The sequence below is a fragment of the Miniopterus natalensis genome, chromosome 16, assembly GCF_054644295.1.
Source record: "Miniopterus natalensis isolate mMinNat1 chromosome 16, mMinNat1.hap1, whole genome shotgun sequence".
NCBI classification, from domain to species: Eukaryota; Metazoa; Chordata; class Mammalia; order Chiroptera; family Miniopteridae; genus Miniopterus; species Miniopterus natalensis.
The window spans coordinates 19,490,183-19,513,901 of record NC_142096.1 but is presented as its reverse complement, the minus strand read 5'-3'; the positions used below and the strand labels follow the sequence as shown (position 1 = coordinate 19,513,901).

Genomic DNA, 23,719 nt, shown 5'->3' with positions numbered 1-23,719 from the left:
GAGAATTTTGTCTTTTTAAGGTTCCTAAAATATTAACAGTGAATAGTACAATCGTAATTTGCATTGTTGTTATTTCTAAAGATTCAATCTTACCATAAAAACAAGAAGTCACTTGCAAGTCACTTGCTCTATTGAATTATGCAACTTCCTCTTCCTTTTAAAAATCTCAGCCACATGGCCCTAAACTCCTTATAACGTTCGCCTTTATTCCGGACACATTTCTCTCCTCAGGGTTTCATATCAACAGATTATGAACACTGTTTTGGTAAACAATGAAACCACCACTTGAAACACGCCACAGCTGACTTTCCTAGAACCAGTCTGTGAAAGGTTAAGGCCTGTGGTGCTCCGGCAGGCGAAATAACCACCTCAGATGGTGAATAAAGAAAAGTTGAATTTATTTAAAGAAAAGGGGATGAGGGATGGGGCTACCCAAAGGGAAGGGCTACACAGCACTGAGCCAAAGGGTGTTGGGTCCATGATGGCAGCAAAAATATACTTGGGACAGTGAAACAAGGAGCAGCACAGAAGCAGCAACAGGAGAGCCCAGGCTGGGCAGCTCTGGCTCCCTGAGGAGTCAGAGAGAGAGAGGAGGCCTTGGAGACAGGTTCAGGGGGTAAGCCTGGGGTGAGCTATAGTTGCCCATTGCTCCCCTGGTTGCAAGTCTCCTGGGTCCCCTCGAGGGAAGAAGGGGGATGGGGTGGAGGTGGCACTGGCGTTGCTCCCCTGGTGGGAAGCGCAGGCTGGGTCCTTTGTCCAGAGCGTCTTTATCTCTTTCTTGCAGGTGGAAATCTTCAGGGAGGTGTCAGGGGAGGGTCTCAATAGAGTATTCATTAGCTTTCCAGGGGTGCTCTTTCAAGGTCACGGTCTCCACTGATTGGGTGGTTCCAAGGCAGGGCGTCATTAGTCAATGTATCTCGTCCTGAGACACCGTGGCACCCACTTGTCTGGTTTTGCTGCTTTTCTGGGCCTAGAGCTGAAAAACAACCGTGGCCTAGATGTTATCTTTAGGGAGGAAACGCTTTAGGGTGTCTAAACCGAAGGAGCATTGATATGCTGAGGAAGGTTAGGTTGTCCTGGGGACAAGGTTCTTGTTTTCCTAGTGTTGCTCCTTGTTAGCATCTGGGGCTTTCTGCTCTGGTGAGTCTCAGTACCTGGGTTTCTGTACCTGGCCCATCTAACAATTTGTTTATGCACATTCTAGAGAATCTCACTTAAAAGAGAACATGTTCCTGAAAAACATATATGTACTGCAAATTATATTTTGTCAACTTAATCACTTTTTAAATGCAAAAGGGTTGCTCCCTTTTTTAAAAAGAACATTGAAATAAATTATTTGTAAAGCCCAGAACTTGTGAAAGTAAATAGTTGTTCCTTAGTAAATATCACTTTTTCAGGTTGGATATGTGTTGCTGGTTATTTTCTACTAGAACATTCCTGTGTAAATAATAATAGTCACTGTTCCTAAATTATCATTTCCCCAGGTATTTACCATGTTTACAAAGCTAATTTTAAACTTCTTCCATCATAGAGGAGTTTGCCATAGTGAAGCGGTCATTTGTACTAAAAATTCCATCTCAATCATGAGCCACGCTTTTGACAGGTGGTAAAAATACGATTCGTTGACATACCAATAAATTAAACAAAGTTTGTAAATATAAGTTGTTAATTTATAGTATGGCATTTGGCTCTCCTTTCAAAGGTATGTGTTGAATTCTGCTTTCCTAAAAAATTAAAATAAATTTTACCATAGTTAGAAAAATCCTTCCCTCCACAAAATAAAAATATTTGTGGGCTTATCAAAAAGGAAAAAAAAGGAGTTTCAGTTGTCAATTGGGTTATTTATTTTGTCCCAAGGCTCTATTTTCTCCCTTTTTGCACTGGCCATCATGATGAATAATACTATGTGGACCTTGAGATAAAAGATACCTTCTAAGAGAGCTCCTGGTGGCTGATGGGCTGAAATTTTTAAAAAAACAAACAAAAAAACCCCAGAGACTAGCAGCCATTTCTACACAAGGGTTTCTCCCGCAAACCTCACTTCACCTGCCCGCAGTGGTCCTGCCACCTGGACCAGCCCTCTCAGGCAGCTCCCGCAATCCTGTTTTAACCAATAAGACTGAGGTTCTCCCATCCCGTCGGAGCTGCCACAGCTGTAACCCCATCAGCTTCCTAACCAACCAGTCAGAGCAGTTCCATTCTGAGCCATCAGGGCCATGCCTTTTGGACCAGTCAAACTGCAAGGATTTGGATTTGGGGTCCTCATTTACATGAGGACAAACCAATCAGGGACCAGGGCAGGGACTTTGATCTATACAAGTCAGCTCCCAAGGCCTTCCATTCCAGGGTAGACTAAACACTGCACTTCTGCTGCTAGAGCTGAAATACCAAAGATGTCTCACAGGAGCAGAGCAGAGCAGGGCAGAGCAGACCAGCAGGGAGCAGAGCAGACCAGCAGGGAGCAGAGCAGACCAACAGGGAGCAGAGCAGACCCGTCTAGCCAGAATGGGGCTGACCTAAGGGCCACCTGGCCCCAGGGCCCCCTTGCAGCTGTGCTGTATGGCAATTGAGCTGTTTGCACTGAATAAAGTTTCCTTCTTCACCATACCCCAAACTGGGGATTCCTGTGGGTGTTGAATTGATGCCAACACTTTCATTGACACTTAGAAGGATAGAAATTTAAATATATGTTAGCTCATTTGATGCAGGATTTCTCTCATAGAAAATATAAGGAGGTGATTGGTAATATATAAGAATTTACTATAGTACAGGTGAAATAGCCATGTTGGTAAAAGGATACAGCTCTTTCTACAAAACAACTGTTATAGGAACACTAACTACAGTATTTTATGACCCCTTGTATTTAGTTTAATTTTTACTACTATCTGGAATCTTTAAGAGCATCTGGGTTCTGTTAAAAAAGTAAAACCATTGACCTCTCTGAATACATGCCCATCTCATGATGTAACATTCCTGCTCTGCTCCAGCCATCAAATCCACATTCTTTTATGGCGCCTTCTTAGCAGCGTTAGAGAACACTTAAATTATACCTCGTTGGTTGGTCATATCTAGTTGCAGAAAGATCTAAGAAGTATTGTCCAGTAGCCAAGCACATTTCCCAGGGTTCTGTTATTAAAGAAGAAAGAATAGATATTGTGAGGCAATCAGCATTCTTTGCCACGGTATTATTTCACAGTATTTAATATGTATTGAGCATTTTTAATAGGCCAGAAACTGTGTCAAAGATAAGTAGAACTCCACTGCTTAGCTTAGGCAAGGTTTTACATTTCCAGTCCCATAGTCATATCTGCTTTTCTGTTAGCTTTGCAAATAGTTTGGAATGCTATGCTGCTTTAGGCCCTCTCTAAAGGTTCTTTTGGCCAGCTTTAACATTCCAAAGCTTTGAGAAGTAAGGCATGTAAGGATGGCAGCTCCGACTCCATTTTAAAGTGGCTTGGTTAATATTATTTTTTACAGTAACAGTATATCAATAGTGGTTCCTCAATTATAACAAACGTACCACATCAATTCAAGATGTTAATAAGAGGAGAAACTGTGGGGAGAGGGCATATATATGAACTCTCTATACTTTCTGCTCAATTATTTTGGTAAGCCTAAACCTGTCCTAAAGATGAAATCTGTTCGTTAACAAACCAACAAACAAAAAACTTGTTCTGTACAGCCGGACGTATCCTTGCTGTGATACTGCTACTTGTTTGAATTCTTTTGCAGGCTGCAGGGTGTCTTAGATTTGATATTTTATTTTGGACTTTTAAAATTTTTATATTCACACACTTAGTCATTTTTCCAAAGTCTGGCTGTCTTATCTGGGGGCCTTGGTTTCAGAGGCTCTGTCTGCCTCAGTTAAATATTTGACTAGACACAGCTCTGGACCAGAAACATCCAAGGTTTTCAACTGAACCACAGTCTTCAGTACAGATTCTTTCTTCCTTCTTGGTAAGTTATGATTTCCTGCTAGCTAACTTAGATGAATTTAAATCTCACCATAGATTTACAGGATTTTACAAAAAGTAAAAAAAAAAATCAATCCACCTTCAAGAAACAAAGCATTCAACAAGCCCAGACTCAGAAATGACCAAGAGGTTGAAATTGACAGAGTTTTAAACAGCAGTAATTAAAATCCTAAAAGATCTAGTAGAATAAATGGACAATCAACATTAATGGGGGAACTTCATTTGAAAGACAGAAGCTATAAAACAGTTAAGTGGAAATGCTAGAAATAATAAACATGAGACCAGAAATGAACAATTTCTTCAGTGAGCTTATAGCAGCCAGGAAACTACAGAAGAATGAATCAGTGGACTTGGAAATAAGCCAATAGGAAATATAAAAACTAAAACACAAAGGGTGGAAAAAAACACACAGAACAACTTGGGATAATAACAAACTAAAATACATGTACTTGGAGTCCCAGAAGAAGAGTGTGAGAGAATAGTAGAAAAATGTTTGAAGCAATGATGGCCAAGAATTTTTCAAATTAATAAAACAGTACAAGGTAGAGATTAAAAAAAGAAAGAAAGAAAGAAACCCTAAAAGTATCATTGTCAAACTGCTGAAAATCAAAGTTAAAGGAAAAATCTTCAAGGCAATGAGAGGGGGGGAAACACTACATATAGACCCAGCACCACAACCTGGCAAAATAACCACACGGTCAGCAGGAGTCAAGCAGTGGTGGTGACTGGCAATCTGACCCACGCTGGGTTTCTCCTCTTTGTCCAGACACTGTGAAAACAGAAAAACTCATGTAGGCTTACTCAGCTGTCTTTAAGTTTGGAGATTCTCCAGGGTCTGGCCTCTTAATGGTCTTACTGCCTTGTTTGGTAAATACCAGGGCCTTGGCTTACAACAAAACGGAAGTTTCCCCAAGCCCAGGTTTTGCTGGCTCTAAAATGTGGGGCGAGTTCCGTTTCTTTAAGTTGGGTTTATACAGTGCTTTCTAGGATTCTAGGTCATGGCTCTGTGAACCATAAATATCTGCTGAGATGGACTCCCCATGTGATCAACTGAAGGCTTAGATTTTATGAGTAATAAGAGCCTAGCAGCCGTTTGCTGACAGGGGTCCCCCACATACTCTCTGCACCAGGAAGAACCTCAGACTGAGGTGCCCGCACTGTACCCAGGTTTTATAAGCCATCTGAATCAACCACTGCAGGGAAACCTTGGTTTCCTCTTTCTACCAATGGGTTGAGACCTGCCCTGTTCAAACAACTACACTAATTGTATCTTTGTTTGCATCTATACTGGTCAATCAGAACTGCCCAGTTTGGGCTGCACAATTTGGACACCTCATCTGCATAAGATTGGACACTTTGGTGGAGACTTTCTTTATAAAAGATGGCCCCCCTTTCATCTCGATGGGACACGATTTAGGTTGCTACCTAAATCTGTGTCTCCAAGGCTGCAGTTCCTTTTGCTCAGATAAGTGCTTTTTATTCTTTGAGAGTCTAAAATTAATTTTGGTTTGCAGTTCCCTCCCTGAGAGTTGGTTGTTTCCGCCAATTTAACTGCAGGGGAAGTGTCAGTGTATGTGGTTGTCCACTAGAGGGTGATATGAGCCCTAACTTCTTAAAACGAGCCCCAAAGAGATTCCCATGCAAATTTATTAGTCCATTAGGGGAAAAAGTAATGAACAAACTCTAAAACGACCAAAATTTAACTCATTTTTATATTACCTTTTGGTTTGTGCTATGGCTGGAACATATTTAATATTTTCTAAAACTGCCCATGAATAGAAAAAATAAGCAAATGTAAGACATAAGTATTGCTAGATATTCTAGAATGATAAAAGGATCAATCCTTCAAGAAATTATAACAATTATAAATATATAGGCACCTAAGAAAAGAAGTCCTAAGTTACCTGAAGCAAAACAGACAGAATTTAAGGGAGAAATAGACAATTCAAAAACAATAATTAGGAAATTCAATATCCAACTTTCAATAATATTTGTAACAACTAGATAAGAGGCCAACAGGGAACTAGAAGACTTGAACAACATTATAAGCAAACTAGACTTAATAGACACATATACAAACTCCATACAACAACAGCAGAGTACAAAGTCTCAAGTACATGTGGAATATACTCTAGGACAGATATATGTTAGACCATAAAACAAGTCTTAATACATTTTAAAAAACTGAAATCATACAATGTATGTTCTCTAATCATGATGGAATGAATTCAATAACAAAAAAAATTTGGAAATTCACAAATATGTGGAAACTAAGTAACACACTTTTAAATAACCAATGCATCAGAGAAGAAAACACAAAGTAGAAATTACTTTAAGATGAATGAAATAAAAAAAAACAACAACATACCAAAAATTAATGCAGTAGAAACAATGCTTACATGGAAATTTATAACTGCCTATATTAAAACAGAAATATCTCAAATTATTAACCTAATCTTTCACCTTAAGAGCCTAGAAAAAGATATAAGAGCAAGATAAACCCAAAGCAAGCAGTAGGAAGGAAATAATTAAAAAAGGAGAAATAAATGAAATAGAGACTAAAACAACAAATCAACAAAACCAAAAGTTTATTCTTTGAAAAGATGAACAAAATTGACAAACCTTTAGATAGACTGACAAAGAGACAGAGAGAGAAAGATAAAGATATGTATTTATATGGGGGGGGGGTGAGAGAAAAGTACAGAGAGAGAAAATTCAATTACTACTAAAATGGAGAATAAAAGAGGGGACGTTATGACCACATTGCAGAAATAAAGAGGGAAACAGAAATAAGGGAATGCTAAGACCAATTGTATGCAAATAAATCAGATAACCCAGAAGAAATGTACATATTTTAGAAAGAAACAAACTATCAAAACTGACTCAGGAAGAAATAAAATATCTGAGTAGACCTGTAATAAGAAAAAAAATATTGAAGTTGAAATTTTAAAAAATTTCTACAAAGAAAAGCTGAGAACCAGAGAGCCTCACTGGTGAATTCTACTACCAAGAAATAACAATTCTTTAATGTTAGAAAAGGAGGGATCACTTCCCAGCTCACTATGGACCCCTTATTATCTGATACCAAAATCAGATAAAGATATTACAAGTAAAATAAACTACCGACCAATATTCTTCATGAATATAGATGCAAAAATTCTCAACAAACACTAGCAAACAGAATATAAAAGAATTCAACTCAGCTAACATTCACTTAACACCTGACACTGAGGTGCCATAAAATCCATGCACAAAACTGTGCACTTGACTCATCAGGAAACCTTTCAGGTACTTTCTTGTAGCCTATCAAGTTTGACAACTGTAGCAAACATCTGAATTCCTACTCACCAGATTAGAAGCAGAATATTAGGGGTGTGACAGATACCACTCACGGACATGTGACAGTAGCAAGAAGTGACATCCTCAGAAGGAAAACGTAAACTATATCTAACGAGGAAATACATAAATAAAAATATTCAAGCTGCTGCTTTTCCTCAGCCCGCTAAAGAAAACTGTGTGTGTGTGTTTCCTGGGCTTTTGCCGTGGAGAGGCGAGATAGTAAGTGAAAGGGCAATAAGAATAAATCAGGGGAAGGGAAATCGAGAGAAGTACTAACCAGGCTGCATTTGAAAGGAGTTTATGGTGTTTTGAGAGGGAGCAAAGACAAGACTTAAGAAAGATTTCCTGGGGTTGGGAATGTATTTCCCCTTTACCATTTGGAAAATCTTTTAATTTCCATGTAATTATAGGTTCACAGGAAGTTGCAGAGATAATACTTAGAGGTTCCATGTATCCATCCCTTTACGTGTTAGTTTGCTTGATTTCGTTTTTTTTTGTTTGTTTGAGAGGTGACTCTAAGGAGCTGTTTGGATGTTAGACTGGCATTTTCTCTAACTGTGATATCCTGCAGTGACAGGCCAAGTTCGTTCTTGATCAGGACCTTTGCATTTCGTGCTCCCTCTTCCTGAAATTCTCTTCCTTCTGATTTTCGCTTGGCTAATCCCTTCTTGTCATTCTAGATTTTAACCATCACTTCCTTGGAGAGCCTTTTCCTGATCACCATATCTAAAGTTGCTCTGATCCCCCAATAGCTTTCTACGCCTAGTTTTATTTAATTCATGACACACTTCATTATCTGTCTCCACTGAAATAGAGCCTCTATTAGAGAATCCGTCCATCTTATGAAAACCTGTAACCAGAATATCGTTGAAGAGTTCTTGGTACAGAATAGGTACTCAATTAATAGACATGTGCACATAGAAATAAAGCTTGAAAAGATATATACCAAACAGTTAACAGTGGTTACCTCTGAGTGGGGGGTAGTAGGGAAGGTAAATTGTGAATTGACTTTCACTTTCTACCAAGATATGTTTCAGATAGTTTTAAGTTATTTGAAATGAAATTGTTACTTTAACAGTTACAAATATTAATAAACATATTTTCAATTAGGAAAATATGATTGCTAAAGTTTTTAAAAAATAGCTATATATATTCTTTTCTATCACCATTTATCCCCCCCATACCCTCATCCACCGCCATCCCCCTCCCCCCACATGGTTGACAAAGGTTTGATGTTTACATAAAACTGTTTAAATGAACTGATGTATTTATGTGGGATACTTTTTTCAGGGCGTTAGGTAAGTATAATGTTACTATATATAGTAAAACAGAATTTTGTGACAGCACTGAAACACGAAGCTCCAGAAACATTTCACCCAGTTCTTTTTCCTTTGAGCTTGACCACTGTGTCTCTCATAAATCATTTAAATTGATTTCTTCTTCAAAAGGTAATAGGTCAAATCATTGGCTTGGTAATAACTTATGCTTATTTTTCTTTCAATTTTTATATTTTATATCTATTTAATACATTCATTCTAAACAGGTTTATTTGTTTTTTGGTTTTTTTTTATAAGCATATAGACCTTGTAATATTAGCTGTCATCCCCAGGTCTGAATGTTAAGTCAACATGTGCTGGAGAGACCTTCAACTTATCAAGTATTGCAGGTCTCTGATTGTTTTGGAACTTCTTCTGATACCTGTGGACTTAGTTCAAGGTCAGTTGGTTTTTTTTCTAATAGGATGAACAAATGGTTAATTGTTTGCTTTAGTCACTCAAGTCCAAGATCTTACCATGTATAAAAAGTCTAGCTGCAGCTTCTGGTCAGCGACACCCTGACTTTTCAGAGGCTCCTCCTCGGAGGTTTTGCATTAGGTTTGCAAAGTGATGGCCATCTCTCTGATCTGGGGGATTGTGGTAGCAATGTGCTGCTGTCTGTGGCTTACCCTTGGAAAGAGGAGAAGGTAAAGAAAGTTTTATCTTTAAATTGTATCTAAGGTCATTAGATTAATGTCCTTTTACTTTCATGGTTATACAATAAGTTTGGCTTTCTGTACATACACACACTAACATTTTCTTCTCAAATTAAAATTTAAAAATTTTAAAGGGGTATCTTTTTATTATATCTAACAGAAGATCTAATGACAGGTTTCTTTTTAGTTTTGGCATACCAATGGTCAGGCAGACATGCACAAACTTGGTAAACATAACTGACAGCAATTTTTTGAGATCTCTGTGTGTGTTTATGTGTGTATTTAAAGAGGAAGTCTGGACTAGTAGGGATACAAGTGGTAAGTGGAATCTGCAATGAAAAGGATTTCTTTCTATCAGGTGGATCAAATAGATGCTCTTACTAAACAAATATTCTCTTTTCAGCTAGTTATTGCGCACTGTATGGCCTCGGCCTAAGTTTAGACAAGAGCACAAGGCCTGCACTGATCACTCTGTCACTCTTGTTTATTATTAAAGATATTCGACCATGATGAATTAGAAAACTGCAAAGTATATGTGAACATCACCTTTATCTGCATGTGTCATTTATTTATAACTGGTTCAAGAATACAAGAAATACAAATAGAGTCAGAGGCATAGCCATAGTTAAATTTTTGATTGGCTTAGAGTATTTGGGGGGGGGGTAGTATGTAAATATTCTCTGTTATGTCAATCTCCAAAAGATAGAATTACCAACAGCATATCTTCAGCTATGCAGAGTGTATGTGCTGTATACCTTTTACAAGTATTTTTTTATTCCTTAAAATGTTTTAATTCAGGCCTGATAGTTTCTATTTGTAATTAAACTACTTATCTTCGAACTAAGAAAATAAAAATAATTATTTTATGCTACGTTGTTCTATCAGGAGGGATAGTAGTTTATGTTGGAAAATAAATGTTTATGTTCTTTACTTTTTTTTTTTTTAAATATATCTTTATTGATTTCAGAGAGAGGAAAGGAGAGGGAGAGAGAGAGCTAGAAACATCAATGATGAGAGAGTCATTGATCGGCTGCAGCCCGCAACCCGGGCATGTGCCCTGACCGGGAATCGAACCTCGATCGCCTGGATCCTAGGTCGATGCTCAGCCCCTGAGCCATGCCTGGCTAGGCCTATGTTCTTTACTTTTTATCATTTTTTATTTCAGTTACAGTTGACATACATTATTATATTGGTTTCAGGAAGGTTTATATTCCTTAATAAAACATTTTAAATGGCATGGAAGATTATTGAATTACAATAGGTGACTCTGTCAATATGTATATTACTTAATTTTATTTTATAATAAGCTAATTTCTCACATGAGATCCTTGTTATCTTTAACCGTCATCACAGAATAATAGCTTTGAACCATGCCGACTGTGAAAGCCTAAATTCTGCAATGCTCTCTGTTATTCAGCATTCTGTACCTTTAAAGAAAACAACCGAATGCTTAGGCAAACGGCGCTTGAACACATATAAATGCCAGCCTGTGGACTGGCGTCTGTCCCGAGAGCAATAATCTGGTTGCCCCCGCTCACCCTTTCATCCTCATGGTTGGGAAAGTGACGTGAATGTAGCGGGTATTTGGCGAGCGTTGCGGAATGTGCGCAGGGATGAGTGGGTGGACTTGGTAACCATTGTCCCCAACATATCCACCTTGCTGGGTTAATATAATCCATTATTTTAGTAAAAGAGAGTGCCCCATATCACTAAAAAGTATCTATAAACTGTAGAGTTTTGAAGTCAGTAGTAAAAATGGGAAAACCTGGCATAAGTATAAAACAGTGTGTACTTTTCCATAACCATCATATTTTTGCATCTTACAGAAAAACGGGTGAACCTCCCCTGGAGAACGGCCTGATCCCGTATCTGGGATGTGCTCTGCAGTTCGGTGCCAATCCTCTTGAGTTCCTCAGAGCAAACCAAAGGAAACATGGTCATGTTTTCACCTGCAAACTGATGGGAAACTACGTCCACTTCATCACAAATCCCCTGTCATACCAGAAAGTGCTGTGCCATGGAAAATATTTTGATTGGAAAAAATTTCATTTCACTACTTCTGCAAAGGTAACCGCTTTTGCATTTATACAGCTTTCTGCTTACTTTCTACTTTTTAATGTGTCAGTTTACTTAGTCATTTTGAGCTACTTGGATTTAGAGATGTTGAAGAGTTACCCTTACGTGGAGAATTTTAGACATATAATCAAATTAGATATAACCATTTGGTACTAATCATTTAAAAAGTTGAAATAGGTATAGATTTTTTATTTCTTAGCCAGCTAATGAGGGTGAAATAAAAATTAAATATTTTACTGAGACAGACGACACTGTAGAAGTAAGACAGGTGCAAACTCACTCATGTCCACCTTGTCTACACAACACCTAGGGTGCATGCGGTGAGAACTGAACATAGAACAATTATTTTGCCAGACCTTTGTTTAACTGTGTTAAGGAATGGACCAGATATTTTGGCATCACTTAGATGTAATCTAAGAGGCTCTATTATAGACAAAACAATTAACCAACATTAGCTGAGTCTTTGCAAAGAAATATTAGACCTGGTGTCTGGCTCTAAGTAAACTGAGTCTGGTTAAGATACATCTACAAAGAATATCAAAGAGAACTAATGATTAAAATTATTAGTTAGTAGCAAATTCATGTGCAAATAAATGCCCTAGCATAATAAATATAAGAAACAGACAGAGTGGTTGAAGGAAGTTTCACTGAGGAGCTGGGGTTTAAACTTGGCCATAAAGAAAAGGTATGATTTGGCGATTTATTAGTAAAATGCTATGAAACTTAGTATGTGGAAAGGCCAATTTCCACCCCCACTTTTTAACAAGTAGACTTTTTTAAAAAAATGAAACTTTCTCAGTTATGAAAATACAGTGGTGCCTCGGTTTTCGAATGCAATCTGTTCCTGAAGACTGTCCGAGTTCTGAAACGTTCAGAAACTGAGGGATCCACAGCCGACAGCTGGGCCTCAGGATCTTGCCCTCAGCGGAAGCTGTGGGCATGTTCGACTTCCGAGGAGTGTTCTGTTCGAAAACCGAAGCATTTACTCCTGGGTTTACGGCGTTCGTAAACCGAGGTGCCGCTGTACCTAATTTGTTTTTCAGCCATTTACTCGCACTGGGTTGGGTTTAATTTCTTTTTTCACACATTTTGTTTACTGCCAGGCCTTTGGACACAAAAGCATTGACCCCAGTGATGGAAATACCACCGATAACATAAACAAAGCTTTCATCAAAACCCTGCAGGGCGATGCCTTGAACTCCCTCACAGAAACCATGATGGAAAACCTGCAGCGGGTTCTGAGGCCTGCAGGCCGGCCTGAGCCTAAGACACCCGCCTGGGAGACAGAGGGGATGTACGCCTTCTGCTACCGAGTGATGTTCGAAGCTGGATATTTAACTCTCTTCGGCAGAGATCTTATGGGACAAGATGTGCAAAAAGCACTTATTCTGAAAAAACTCGACAACTTTAAGGAATTTGACAAAATCTTCCCGGCCCTGGTAGCAGGCCTCCCCATTCACGTGTTCAAGACTGCACACCACGCCCGGGAAAAGCTGGCGGAGGGCTTGAGGCACGAGAGCCTGGGAAGGAGGGACCACACGTCAGAACTGGTCAGGTTTCTGAATGACATGCTCTCCACCTTGGATGACATGGAAAAGGCCAAGACGCAGCTCGCTGTCCTGTGGGCGTCGCAAGCAAACACCATTCCGGCCACTTTCTGGAGCTTATTTCAAGTGATGAGGTAACCAGCAACTTATCCAGCTCTTTCTTTCTTTCTTTCGAAGGCAGAAATGCAGCTATTAAAGAACCAGAAGCAGCTGCGACTGTCTTATAGAAGTAGAAAGCTTCCCAGGGAAAGGAAGGTGCTGGTGCAGGGCCCACTCAGGCCACCTGGGCCCAGAACCCTTGCTCTTAACCCCAGGCTGTTCAGTGTGACCCCTTCTTAAGTCCATGAATTCGGTCTTTGTAATCATAAAAGTCTATGTAAGTGATTACTGACTTCTGGACAGTGAAAGGGCAGGGCCTATGCCTTATTCATTTGTGCATTACAGTCTGTTTTTTCACTCCGTAATTTCTGTCTTACTGTTTACTTGATCAACTATAGTGGATCAATTATTCTTGATGGGATTTAGCCTTTTAAAACTGTATATATCGCAAAAAACCTGTATGTAACGTTATTGTACATGAACATGATTTCTTTCCAAAGTGTTAGTGTTTTGGGAATTTGCTGTTCAGATGGTTTATTGAACTATTACAAGTAAATTGGATGTTTCGTATCACAAAGACACAAAACTACTATTCCCTAGGATTGGAAATGCCAAAATTCCGTTGAAAGCTGATAATTTTATGTGCGTAATATAAAAAATGTTTTCAAAACAATTTCAGATATAAAAACCCATTCTCAATCTGTCTCAAATGCTAAATGTCTTCCAGACTTTTTACTTGAGAGAGCTCTGTCCAGAACAGAATCACACATTTACAGTAAGGTTACAACATCAACTTAATGTCATGGAGGTAATAGAAGCTATTTTATGGTAATCACCCAAGTACTTATCAGTCAAGCATTTCTGAGAGTCCTTTACTGCCATCATGTCCTATGGATTCCTTACCATGGCACAGAGGCCCCAGTCAACTCCAGAGCATTAAAATGAAGCAGCATTCATCTCACAAGTCAAAGGGCTAGAATAATTATACGTGGAAAAGCTGTTGTTCTGCCTGAAACTGGAGTATGGATTTTTAGGAATAAATATAAAATTTGCATTTACAATTTAGCCAGTACTTTACAATTGCTATTTTAAATGCAATCTGTCCTCTCAGCTGCTATGTAAATGACAAATTTGACCATTTAATCTTTACTAGAATCATTTATTTATAAAAATCTGGCCAAAGTTTTACTTCTACATAGCAAAGCCCCCTTAAGGCAGCAGTTCTTGCTAGTATCCAAGTTCTTAAACACAATTACAAAATAAAGTAAAAAAAGAAAAAAGAAATTAAATACCCTTTCCCACTTTCTCTGGTGTTTTGCTCACCTGTTTAAAAGACGGGGAAAAGCCTATACGTTTACAGATTTTGGGGTATAGAAAATAATTTATTTTCTCTCTGTCTTTTCTTTTCTCTTTTAATAGGAGCCCTGAAGCAATGAAAGCAGCTACTGAAGAAGTGAATGAAATACTAAAGAGTGCTGGTCAAAAAGTCAGCTTAGACGACAAACCTATTTGTTTGAATCAAATGCAACTGAATGACATGCCCGTACTAGGTATGCTTCACTGTCCAGGTTACATTTCATTTCCTGCCTCCTACTAGCAGTAACAGTCAGTATGCATTACGCACTCACTTGTTCTAGGCATCAGGCTAAGTATTTCCCACGCGTTGTCTCTTTTCATCTTCACCGCAATCCTAGGATTAGGGACTGTTAGTATTTCCCTATGACGAGTAAGGACACCGGCACTTACAGGCCAAGCTGCTGTCTAGGATGCAATGGGGGAACCAGTTACGAAGTTAATGGGATGGGGCTCTTGACCCCACACGCCCAACCACTTCTCTGCACTTCCGAACTCTGTCTCTTTTGTAATTGCTCTTACATTAATCTTACAGTTAATCGGGGGCATATTCATTTCCATGCAATCAAGGGAGGGAAAAAGCACCATTGAGAAGCGACAATTAGATGCATGGGTTGAATAATGGGATTGAAGTTTATTTTATTTTTCTTATTTTTGCTTCTGCATATTTTATAAAACACACAAAAAGCTACACTTTTAGAGTAAGAAACAGTTTTGCTTTTGTTTTTGTTATTGTTGTCTATAGGAAAGAAAGCAATGTATGCTTTTAGGGGGCATGTATGTTAGTGGAAGGGACTAGGAGACAGAAGCTTAGGTTCCGCATCGGGCTTCACCATGGAGACCTCAGACATGTCATTCACTTCCGGGGGCCTTGCTTTTCTCATCTGTAAAATAAAGTGCTAACATACTGTGATTTTATACACGATTATCTGAGGAGCTCCCAAAACATGACAATTAAAAAAACAGAGGCTGGAAGGTCAGGCTGGGCCTTCTCATCAGTTGGTATATTTCAGCTGCTCACAGGGTCCCTTTCCATCTTTACCTGGCACTGTCACCCAGCATCAGATAGTGTAAAGACCCAAACGGGCTCTTGCAAATGCTGAATTGAAGCTGCATTGAACATCTGGAAAAATATTTCTATATTAAAGTATTGTCAGTAGACTAAATCTCAAAAACGATACACTGAATCATTTCAGATAAAAGGGATTTATTGATCTTCCCAATTGTATTGGATGTCTAGTGACATGTATAAATAAGATGATTTTTTTATGAAATTATGGAAGTCTAGTTTCTATTCATTGAGAAGATTATATCTTTATCAAAAGATTATTATTAACTCATATTTAAAAATACATTCAGGCACAACTGAGTCGCTGATCATAGCATAGTGGTAACAGAAGAAAGCCTGGGAAATGTGTGTCTCGTCAGCTTCCCACAGCCTGCTTAGCTGTGTGCTATGGGCTGCTAGAAGTATTTCAGACTCTATATTGTGTGGCCTTTAAATACCTAATTTACTCTTTCCTCTTTCCTCCCTCCCGCCTTTCCTCCTTCCCCTCACCCTTTTCCCCTCCCTCCTCTCCTTTCTTCCTTTAAAAATATTTAGATAGTATCATCAAGGAGTCCCTGAGGCTATCCAGCGCCTCCCTGAACATCCGGACTGCTAAAGAGGACTTCACTTTGCACCTCCAGGACGGTTCCTTTAATATCCGCAAAGACGACATCATAGCTCTGTATCCTCAGTTAATGCATCTGGATCCAGAAATCTACCCAGACCCTCTGGTAAGTGCCTGTGTATCTACCCAGATAGAAATACAGAGAAAATTACCGTATCACAATTGATTTGATTATTGAAGCCATAGGGATCGTCTCCTTTATTATGTCAAACATTCATATGTTTTGGAAAACCCGGACGATGGCCTGAACTTTTCATTTCTCTCCTGATATTTGTCATCACATAATCTCTGTAGGTCATACATAGGCCGTCACGGTAAAAAAGCTGCTTCCTTTCCTTTCCCTTGAAAAGTGCCTGCTTCCAAATCCAGGAAATTAGAGGTTGGAGGCCAATAATATACTGACTTTTCTAGTTTCCGATCTGAGCTCTTCTTTCCAGTTCTGCCCAGCCGAGGAACTAGGCACCCAGGCAGGGCGGGAGGCACCCTAAAGCTTTCTTGTTCCCACGGGTTCTTGCTAAGCTCCGGTTCCTCATTGCTTTCTGATTCATAGTGGGGTATTTGCTAAATTACTAATATCTTAGATCAAAAAAGGAAATCATTCTCTGGAGCTTCCAGGTCAAGAAAGAGGTACATTTATTTACAAATAGCCTATAGGTTTTGTTTTCTTTGCCTTTTCATTGCAGACATTTAAATATGATCGCTATCTCGATGAAAATGGGAAGACGAAGACCACCTTCTACAGCAACGGACTCAAGTTAAAGTATTACTACATGCCCTTCGGGTCCGGAGCGACAATATGTCCTGGGAGGTTGTTTGCTGTCCAGGAAATCAAGCAGTTTTTGATTCTGATGCTTTCCTATTTTGAACTAGAGTTTGTGGAGAGCCACGTTAAATGTCCCCCTTTGGACCAGTCCCGCGCAGGCCTGGGGGTTTTACCACCGTTAAATGATATCGAGTTTAAATATAAATTCAAACATTTGTGAGTACACGGTTGGGAGCAAGAGGAAATTAGGTGATGCGACAGCCTGTGGAAGGCCACCGCTTCCCCGTGCCTTTGGACGGATGCATTTGGCGGTGTTGGAGCCGATTCTGCGAGCCCAGTTCTGGGCGCCGACGCTTGCTTGTGAATCTTAACGTTTTGGGGACGTTTCCAGAAGCTCCCTCAGACTGTGTTCATGAAAGAAACTAGTTTGTAATGTGTTTTCATTTGAGTAGGTCGATGAATGTTCATGTGGCCAGGGACTCGACTTCATTATTTTCAGAGGAAAAAGTATTTTGTTTTCCCGAATGAAGATTTTCCAATTGGCAGAATATTTTTTCCTAAGGAAACTGCTTTATTTTTATAAAAACCACCCAACAATTGTAAAAAGTTATAAATTCACGTTTTAGTGAAACTGCATGATTTTTTTTTGGACTAGGTGTGGAACTCTTCAGGTGTAGATGTGTATTATAAAGGATATTTTAAAGGATCATATTATGCTTTTTAATGAAAAGAAAATGTTTTTCAGCTTTCCTTAGATCCAGCGTTCAGGGATTTAAAAATAATGATCTGTTGTCCTGACAACATTAAAATGGCTTTAATATTTTTCCTTTATGTTTTATTTAATTTTTCTAGAAAATCTAATGCTTATGTCAGGTTTCAACTATCTTATTTATACTTTCATCTGATTCCATATTAATGAGAAGATTCTATATTTCAGAAAAGGGAGGCTTTCTGGTGTTATTAAAAGTGCATCAACGAAAAGAGTGGAGCTCTTGTGTGATACGCTTTAAAATTAAAATTGAATGAAAATAACCATTTAAAAGCTTTGGATATGAAACATGAAAAGGGTTTGTGACTTGACATTGTATTCTATTTAAATAAATTATATTTTATCTTTAAATGACTTGTAGTTGAAAGAGAAATAATTCAGGCCTATATGATAGTGTTTAACTGCTGTGTACAACAATGCTTTGGTAAAATATCTTAAGTATTGGAATTATCAGCTGTAATGTTTTTATTGATATTCCTGTATGTATTTATATGTAAATTATATTTACCTTTTCTCTTGTACTACAAATATTAAGAAAACATTGTAACATTTGATAATTTTGAAATGATTCACCTCTCAGAAATAAAAGTGCAAATGTGCAAACTTAAATGTTTTTCTGAAGTGTTCTTCCAGTCAGAATTACAGCAAAGAGGACGGCGGCCTGGCAGCAGGGAGGGATGTTATTAAAAGTATTTATGAGAACTCAAAAAGCACTGCCGTGGGGCCCTGGCCGGGTGACTTAGTGGGTTGGAGTGTCGTCCTGTACACCAAAAAGTTGAGGGTTTGATTCCCAGTCAAGGCACATACCTAGGTTTTGGGTTTGACCCCTGGTTGTGACCAGTATGGATGTCTCTCCCTCTCTCTCCCTTCCTCTCTGTCAAATCAATTTAAAATAACAAAACACATATCTTTGGGTGAGAATTTAAACAAACAAACAACAAAAAAGCATTGCGGTAGGACCTTTTAGTGTCCTCTCAATGGCTCAGTGTGGACAAATGATTCTCCCTGCCTCAAAGTGGCCTTGTTTAGGAAACTTTCTCAGACAAGCCCAGTGGCTCACCAGCTCCTTGGTGGCGAATCTATGAGCAAAACCCAGGCTTCCAGGCTCCCAGCTGGTGCTCTCCCCTCAGCCCCGCCCTGCAGAGCCCTCCCAGCCTCTGCCTAGTTCTGCCCTGCGGGTCTCTCCCACCTCCCTCCCCTACCCACCTCCCTGTCTTTCCCCAGGCCTCTCAGTTCTTACACCACCACCAACCTGCCTCCAGCAGTCATCACTGGGCAACAGCTGGGGGACACAGGGTGCAATATGGGGGGGGGGGGAAGCAGAAAGCCCAGGTCCATCCCAGCCTCGCCTTTGGAGCCAAGCTGAAATCTGGGAGGAGGGGTGTGCCATTCCTGATTCTGCTCTGCCCCAGGCCCCTCCTGGGCCCCTCCTGACCCTTTCTTATAACTCCCTAATGCTTGCGCCTCCCACCACTTCTCTGTTCTGGGGGCCACACTCTGTGTGTGTATGTGGTGGGGGAGCCAGGGAAGGCAAGGAAGAGTCTGGGAGTCAGTGCCAGCTGGGGCCCCATGTCTGACACCCTCTCATTCAAGGACAAGAAGCTGAGAATGTTTCCCTCTGAAGGTGAGAGGAACAGAAGGGCTCTTCTCCCTTCCCTGCCCCATGCTGTGACTGAGGCTGGGAAAGGATGGACAAAGTCTTAGGAGGCAAGAGGGACACAAAGACCCCCTTCTCCAGGAAAGGCAAGAGATGGGTCAGGTGAGGAACTCAAGCCCAGAGACCCCTCTCCACACCTCGGGGTGATGGTGGGTGGGATGCAAAGGGATCCCTCAGACTGCGACGGGACTGTGGTGATGAACGGGATCCCGGCTTTCTGGGGCCTTTAAAGTGCATCCTTTCCCTCCCTGCCTGCAGCCTCCACCATGCTGGGCTAGGGGTGCCTCTGCAGGACATGTCTCCCCTGGGGCTGTCAGTCCTGGTGCTTCTGTCTCTTGGTCTCTGCCGATCACAGTCACCATGGGTGACAGGGGCTCTCCCTTTCCTCTCTACAAGATTCTCAGTGCTCAAGGAAAAATACTAAGGAATGGACTCCCGGGCTCCCCACACCAGACCCTGCTCTGATTGTCTTTCTTTGGGGAGGGTACTTGAGTGAGGGCACTGGACTCCAAGCCTCCGAAGGGGGCCTCTGTGCCCGGAGGTGGGAGACCCGCTGGGTGAAGTCTTACGGAGGTAGGAGGAGCTGGGTGTGTCCTGGTCATCCCGTGTTGTACCCAAAGCTCAGTCTGGGATTGAGCAGCCTTTGCCACCCCCACTTTCTCACCCCAGCACTGGAGGTTCGGGGCAATACAGGCTGGGGTGGAGAAGGAGCTGTGAGAGGGAAGGGCCTGACCCTGCAGCAGCTGACTGCCGCTGAGGGAAGGGCCGGCCCTGCTCTTCAGTGTTTAAATATCCAGAATGTTTAAAACATTCACCTACGATAAACTGCAACAGTTTCATTCATTATTCATCTCTTAGAAAGGCAAAATAGTCATTCACTCAGAAATACCCATCATACATCATAAAATCCATGAAAGGTTTTTAACCTTGCTATTTCACATAACCATGGGATTATCGCTTACGGAGGCTTTCACATCGAGAAAGTTAAACTCATTTAGATGTGGTTTAAGAGTAACAAAATCCTGTTTTATAGTAGATGGTTTAGAACTAAATTTCTGATGTGGTTTCCTAATCTATTTCATAACTTGCTCGCGGGGCCCATACATCTTAGCATATCTTTTTTTTAGAAAGATTTTTTAATTGATTTTTAGTGAGAAAAGGAGGGGGAGAGAGAAAAACATCAACATGAGAGCGAAACGTTGATCGGCTGCCCTCCTCATGTCCCCTACCGGGGATACAGCCCACAACCCAGACATGTGTCCCAATAGGAGACCTTTCAGTGCACCGGACGACACCCAAGCAGCAGAGCCACACGGGCCAGGGCCATCTTTACGTACCTTCATCCTTGGGGAGTGGGGTGGGCCACTGATGGAACGGTGGGCCAGGTGCCCCTCCACCTGTTTTTGTAGATAGAAAGCTCAGAATGGTTTTTACATTTTTAAATATTTGTGGGGGAAAATCAAAGGAAGACTATGTCTTGACATATGAAAATTCTATGAAGTTCAGATTTCCATTCCCAGAAGTAAAGTTTTGTGGGGACACAAGCACACCCATTTATTTGTGCTGTTGTCTAGGGCTCTTCTTGCAGTGCAATTGCAGTGGAGACCATGAGGTTGCAAAGCCTAAAATATTTACTATCTGGTCCTTTACAGGAGATTTTTGCCGAGCCCTGTTGTATAGCAATCTCAAAGCCTATTTTGTGCTATAATTTTATCAACTTAAAAAAAAATGCACTAGTGCATAAGATCTTTTCTCACTTTTAAAAAAAGCATCTGAGAAGACTGCATTAAAAAAGTGCAACACATATGATTTTCTTGTAAACACCCTTAACTCAGAACTTTATTGAAGGCTGAACCACTTTGTTTAGGCAAGAGATCTTTGTTTGAAACCGGAGGCTGAAATGAAGAAAAAATTATAATAACGTGTGGTAAGATCAAATGGGCCTCAAAGATATATATTAATGGCTAAATTTATTCAAGGTTAATCCAGGTCCAGGCTTAAACCTTTCACATATGTCATCTCATTTGATCCTCATAAGTGCCCTTTGAGGTCTGTCACTATTACCCCTGTATTACGGAGGGGAGAGAGGGAAAGCCAGAAAAGTTAAGTCAGTCACTGACCTAGGGTTACAATGTTGGCAAGTGGCGGAGCTGGGAGTATTGGGATCCAGGCTGTTCTGACTCCCGAGCCAGCAATCTTCACTCTGTAGCAAGTCCAAGTGACACACTGTCTTGACTCAGGTCAGTGTCATCAAAATCCATGATGTCATTTCTGTTCTATAGTGTCCCCTGTTTGGGAGCATCATCTGGCCAGAGGGCAAGGACAGGACAGCTGCCATGCTCAGCTGCTCCAGGGTTGCCAAGAAGCTGAGGACCCCCACCTTACAAGCACTGTGAGCCTATGTGAGCCTTATCAAATACAATATTGCAGCGTTAAACTACGCCCCCCCAACACACACACACACACACACACACACACACACACACAGGAAGGCATGCCTCTAACTCACCAACAGCTTGGGCTTGTTAACTGTGGAATTAACAAATATTGTTCCTCTCGGATCAGTGCTGGACATTTCTGAGCTAGTTTGGAACTGGTCTCGTGAACAGATAAGGGAATACTAACACCATGCTCGCCAGCCCCTCCCCACACCACCTTGGCTGACACCAGCCCAGGCACTTGGACCTAGAGAGTAACCTCAAGTTACCCGGCAGCACTGAGGCCTCACCGAACATCATAGATCTAGTCTAAGCCTTCATTTGAGTTAGAAACTGACATTTGGTGACAGAGAAATGATGTTGTTAAAAGGGTTGAACAGCAAGTTACAGGACAGGCCCGGCTCTGGAAACTTCCTGTTTGCACAGCAAATACCATAACCACGGAATTAACCGGTGAACACGCAACATCGAGAACGGCACCCTCCCAGCCGGAGGCATTAGGCCGCCCAGATCCCACAAGGCCCGTATCTTTACCTATAAGGTTATGCTTATAGGTAAAAACTTAGAAAAATTTCACAAAGTTTAACATTACTGTGTATTGACAAATCCCCACCTCTATTGAAAAACGTGTGCACCAGCCACGTCTGCCGCGCTCACGTTCGTTTGCTAAGGGAGCGTTCCTGGTGAAGGCCGCCGGCAGCCCGGGCGGCAGTCAGAGCGCGGGCCGCACTCGACGTCCGGCAGCAATTCGTCAGGGATGAGGGGGGCAGCTGGAGGGATTATAAGAGGGGTTATGGAAGAGGGGAGGGGACAGGGTGGTCCGTGTCCCCACTTGCTATTTTGCAAAATTTCAAACCCCGCGAGAGGGTAAAAGGGCACAGTGAACACCCCCTTCATCTCGATCCACGAGTTGTTCACACTTTGCTACATTCACTTTTACAAAGAAGGAGGGTTTGAAAAGCCGCTTTAGGGAGGGTGTTTCTTTATCATTTGTTTTCCTTTAAAGTTTCCCAGTTTGGGGTTTCATCTGGCTGCTCTGAACCTTTGCAGAGGAGAAAAGGAAGAGGGAACGGGGGGGGGGACGACAGAGCCATGTGTCCCCCACTGTCCCCAACGCTACATCTAAACATAAACTTCTTTCACTTTTCTGGCAGGAAGAAAAGTGAAATTCGCTCCAACCCCCTGGAGACAGAAATGGTTCTCTTAAAACATAAGTATATCTACATGCAGGGGGATGTTCACAGGAAACTCCCCTTCTTCAGAGATTTTTAGAGTGCAGTTGGGAGAATGTGGTTATTAGGGAGAAGCTGCAGGGAACCTGCTGAAAACTTGAACTGAGGCACTCAGCGCTCCAAGTGACATAGTGTGTGTGCCAAGGGCTGGCTGTCCCTGAGGTACCTGAGTTATTTGAGGCGTGAGGGCAGGTGTCCCTGGGTGTGCTTTGGCCACAAAAACATGGCAATCAAGCAGAGTCAGCAGCCAGTTTCTCAGAAATGTGGCTGGAAGTGCCTTTACTTCGTCACTTTCCTGGAGTGGTTCCAGGGAATGGCAGCTCCACAAGGGGAGTGACTGTGGTTTGGTCAACGCTACAGCCCACCGAAGCTCCTGATCGGTGTCTTACGCATAGTAGGAGCGCAAACACCTGAAGACAACAATGAAGTAAATAAATGATCTGTGTGGAAGTGTTTTTGCACTCTGGGGTCTCTATTTTTCTTAGTCCAGGCTCCAACAAGTTGTCCATGTTTTATTTGGCTGCTTTGTTAGCAGACTTTTTGCTTCTCTCTATTGATCATCCACGCTATTAAAATATTGGGAAAGAGTTACACACAGGATTGAGAACACAGCTAGCCTGAGCCCAGGCCGCCATCGCGTGATAGGGCAGGTTACTATTTGCTAGACTGAAGTGGAGGCGGAGAGGGTCTCAGCTCCGTGTGCAGCTGAGTGGGCTGCTGACGGGTGTGAGAGGCCCAGAGAGGTGGGCAGTGCCAGGCACAGAGAGTGGAGCCGAGGCCAAGCGAGCTTCGGACAGAACCCCTCGTCTGTCTGTTCAGTCATGCAT

The 23,719-nt window shown here is 41.2% G+C and overlaps 1 protein-coding gene across 1 annotated transcript; it reads left to right on the top strand.

Annotated features, from left to right (window-relative positions):
- The first annotated feature begins 9,199 nt into the window (after positions 1–9,199).
- On the top strand, positions 9,200–17,016 carry CYP7A1 (cytochrome P450 family 7 subfamily A member 1). The gene is made up of 6 exons (XM_016207712.2): positions 9,200–9,276; positions 11,112–11,352; positions 12,465–13,042; positions 14,427–14,557; positions 15,964–16,139; positions 16,717–17,016. The coding sequence occupies exons 1-6, from the start codon at positions 9,200–9,202 to the stop codon at positions 17,014–17,016; spliced, it is 1,503 nt and encodes a 500-aa protein (XP_016063198.2).
- The last annotated feature ends 6,703 nt before the right edge of the window (positions 17,017–23,719 follow it).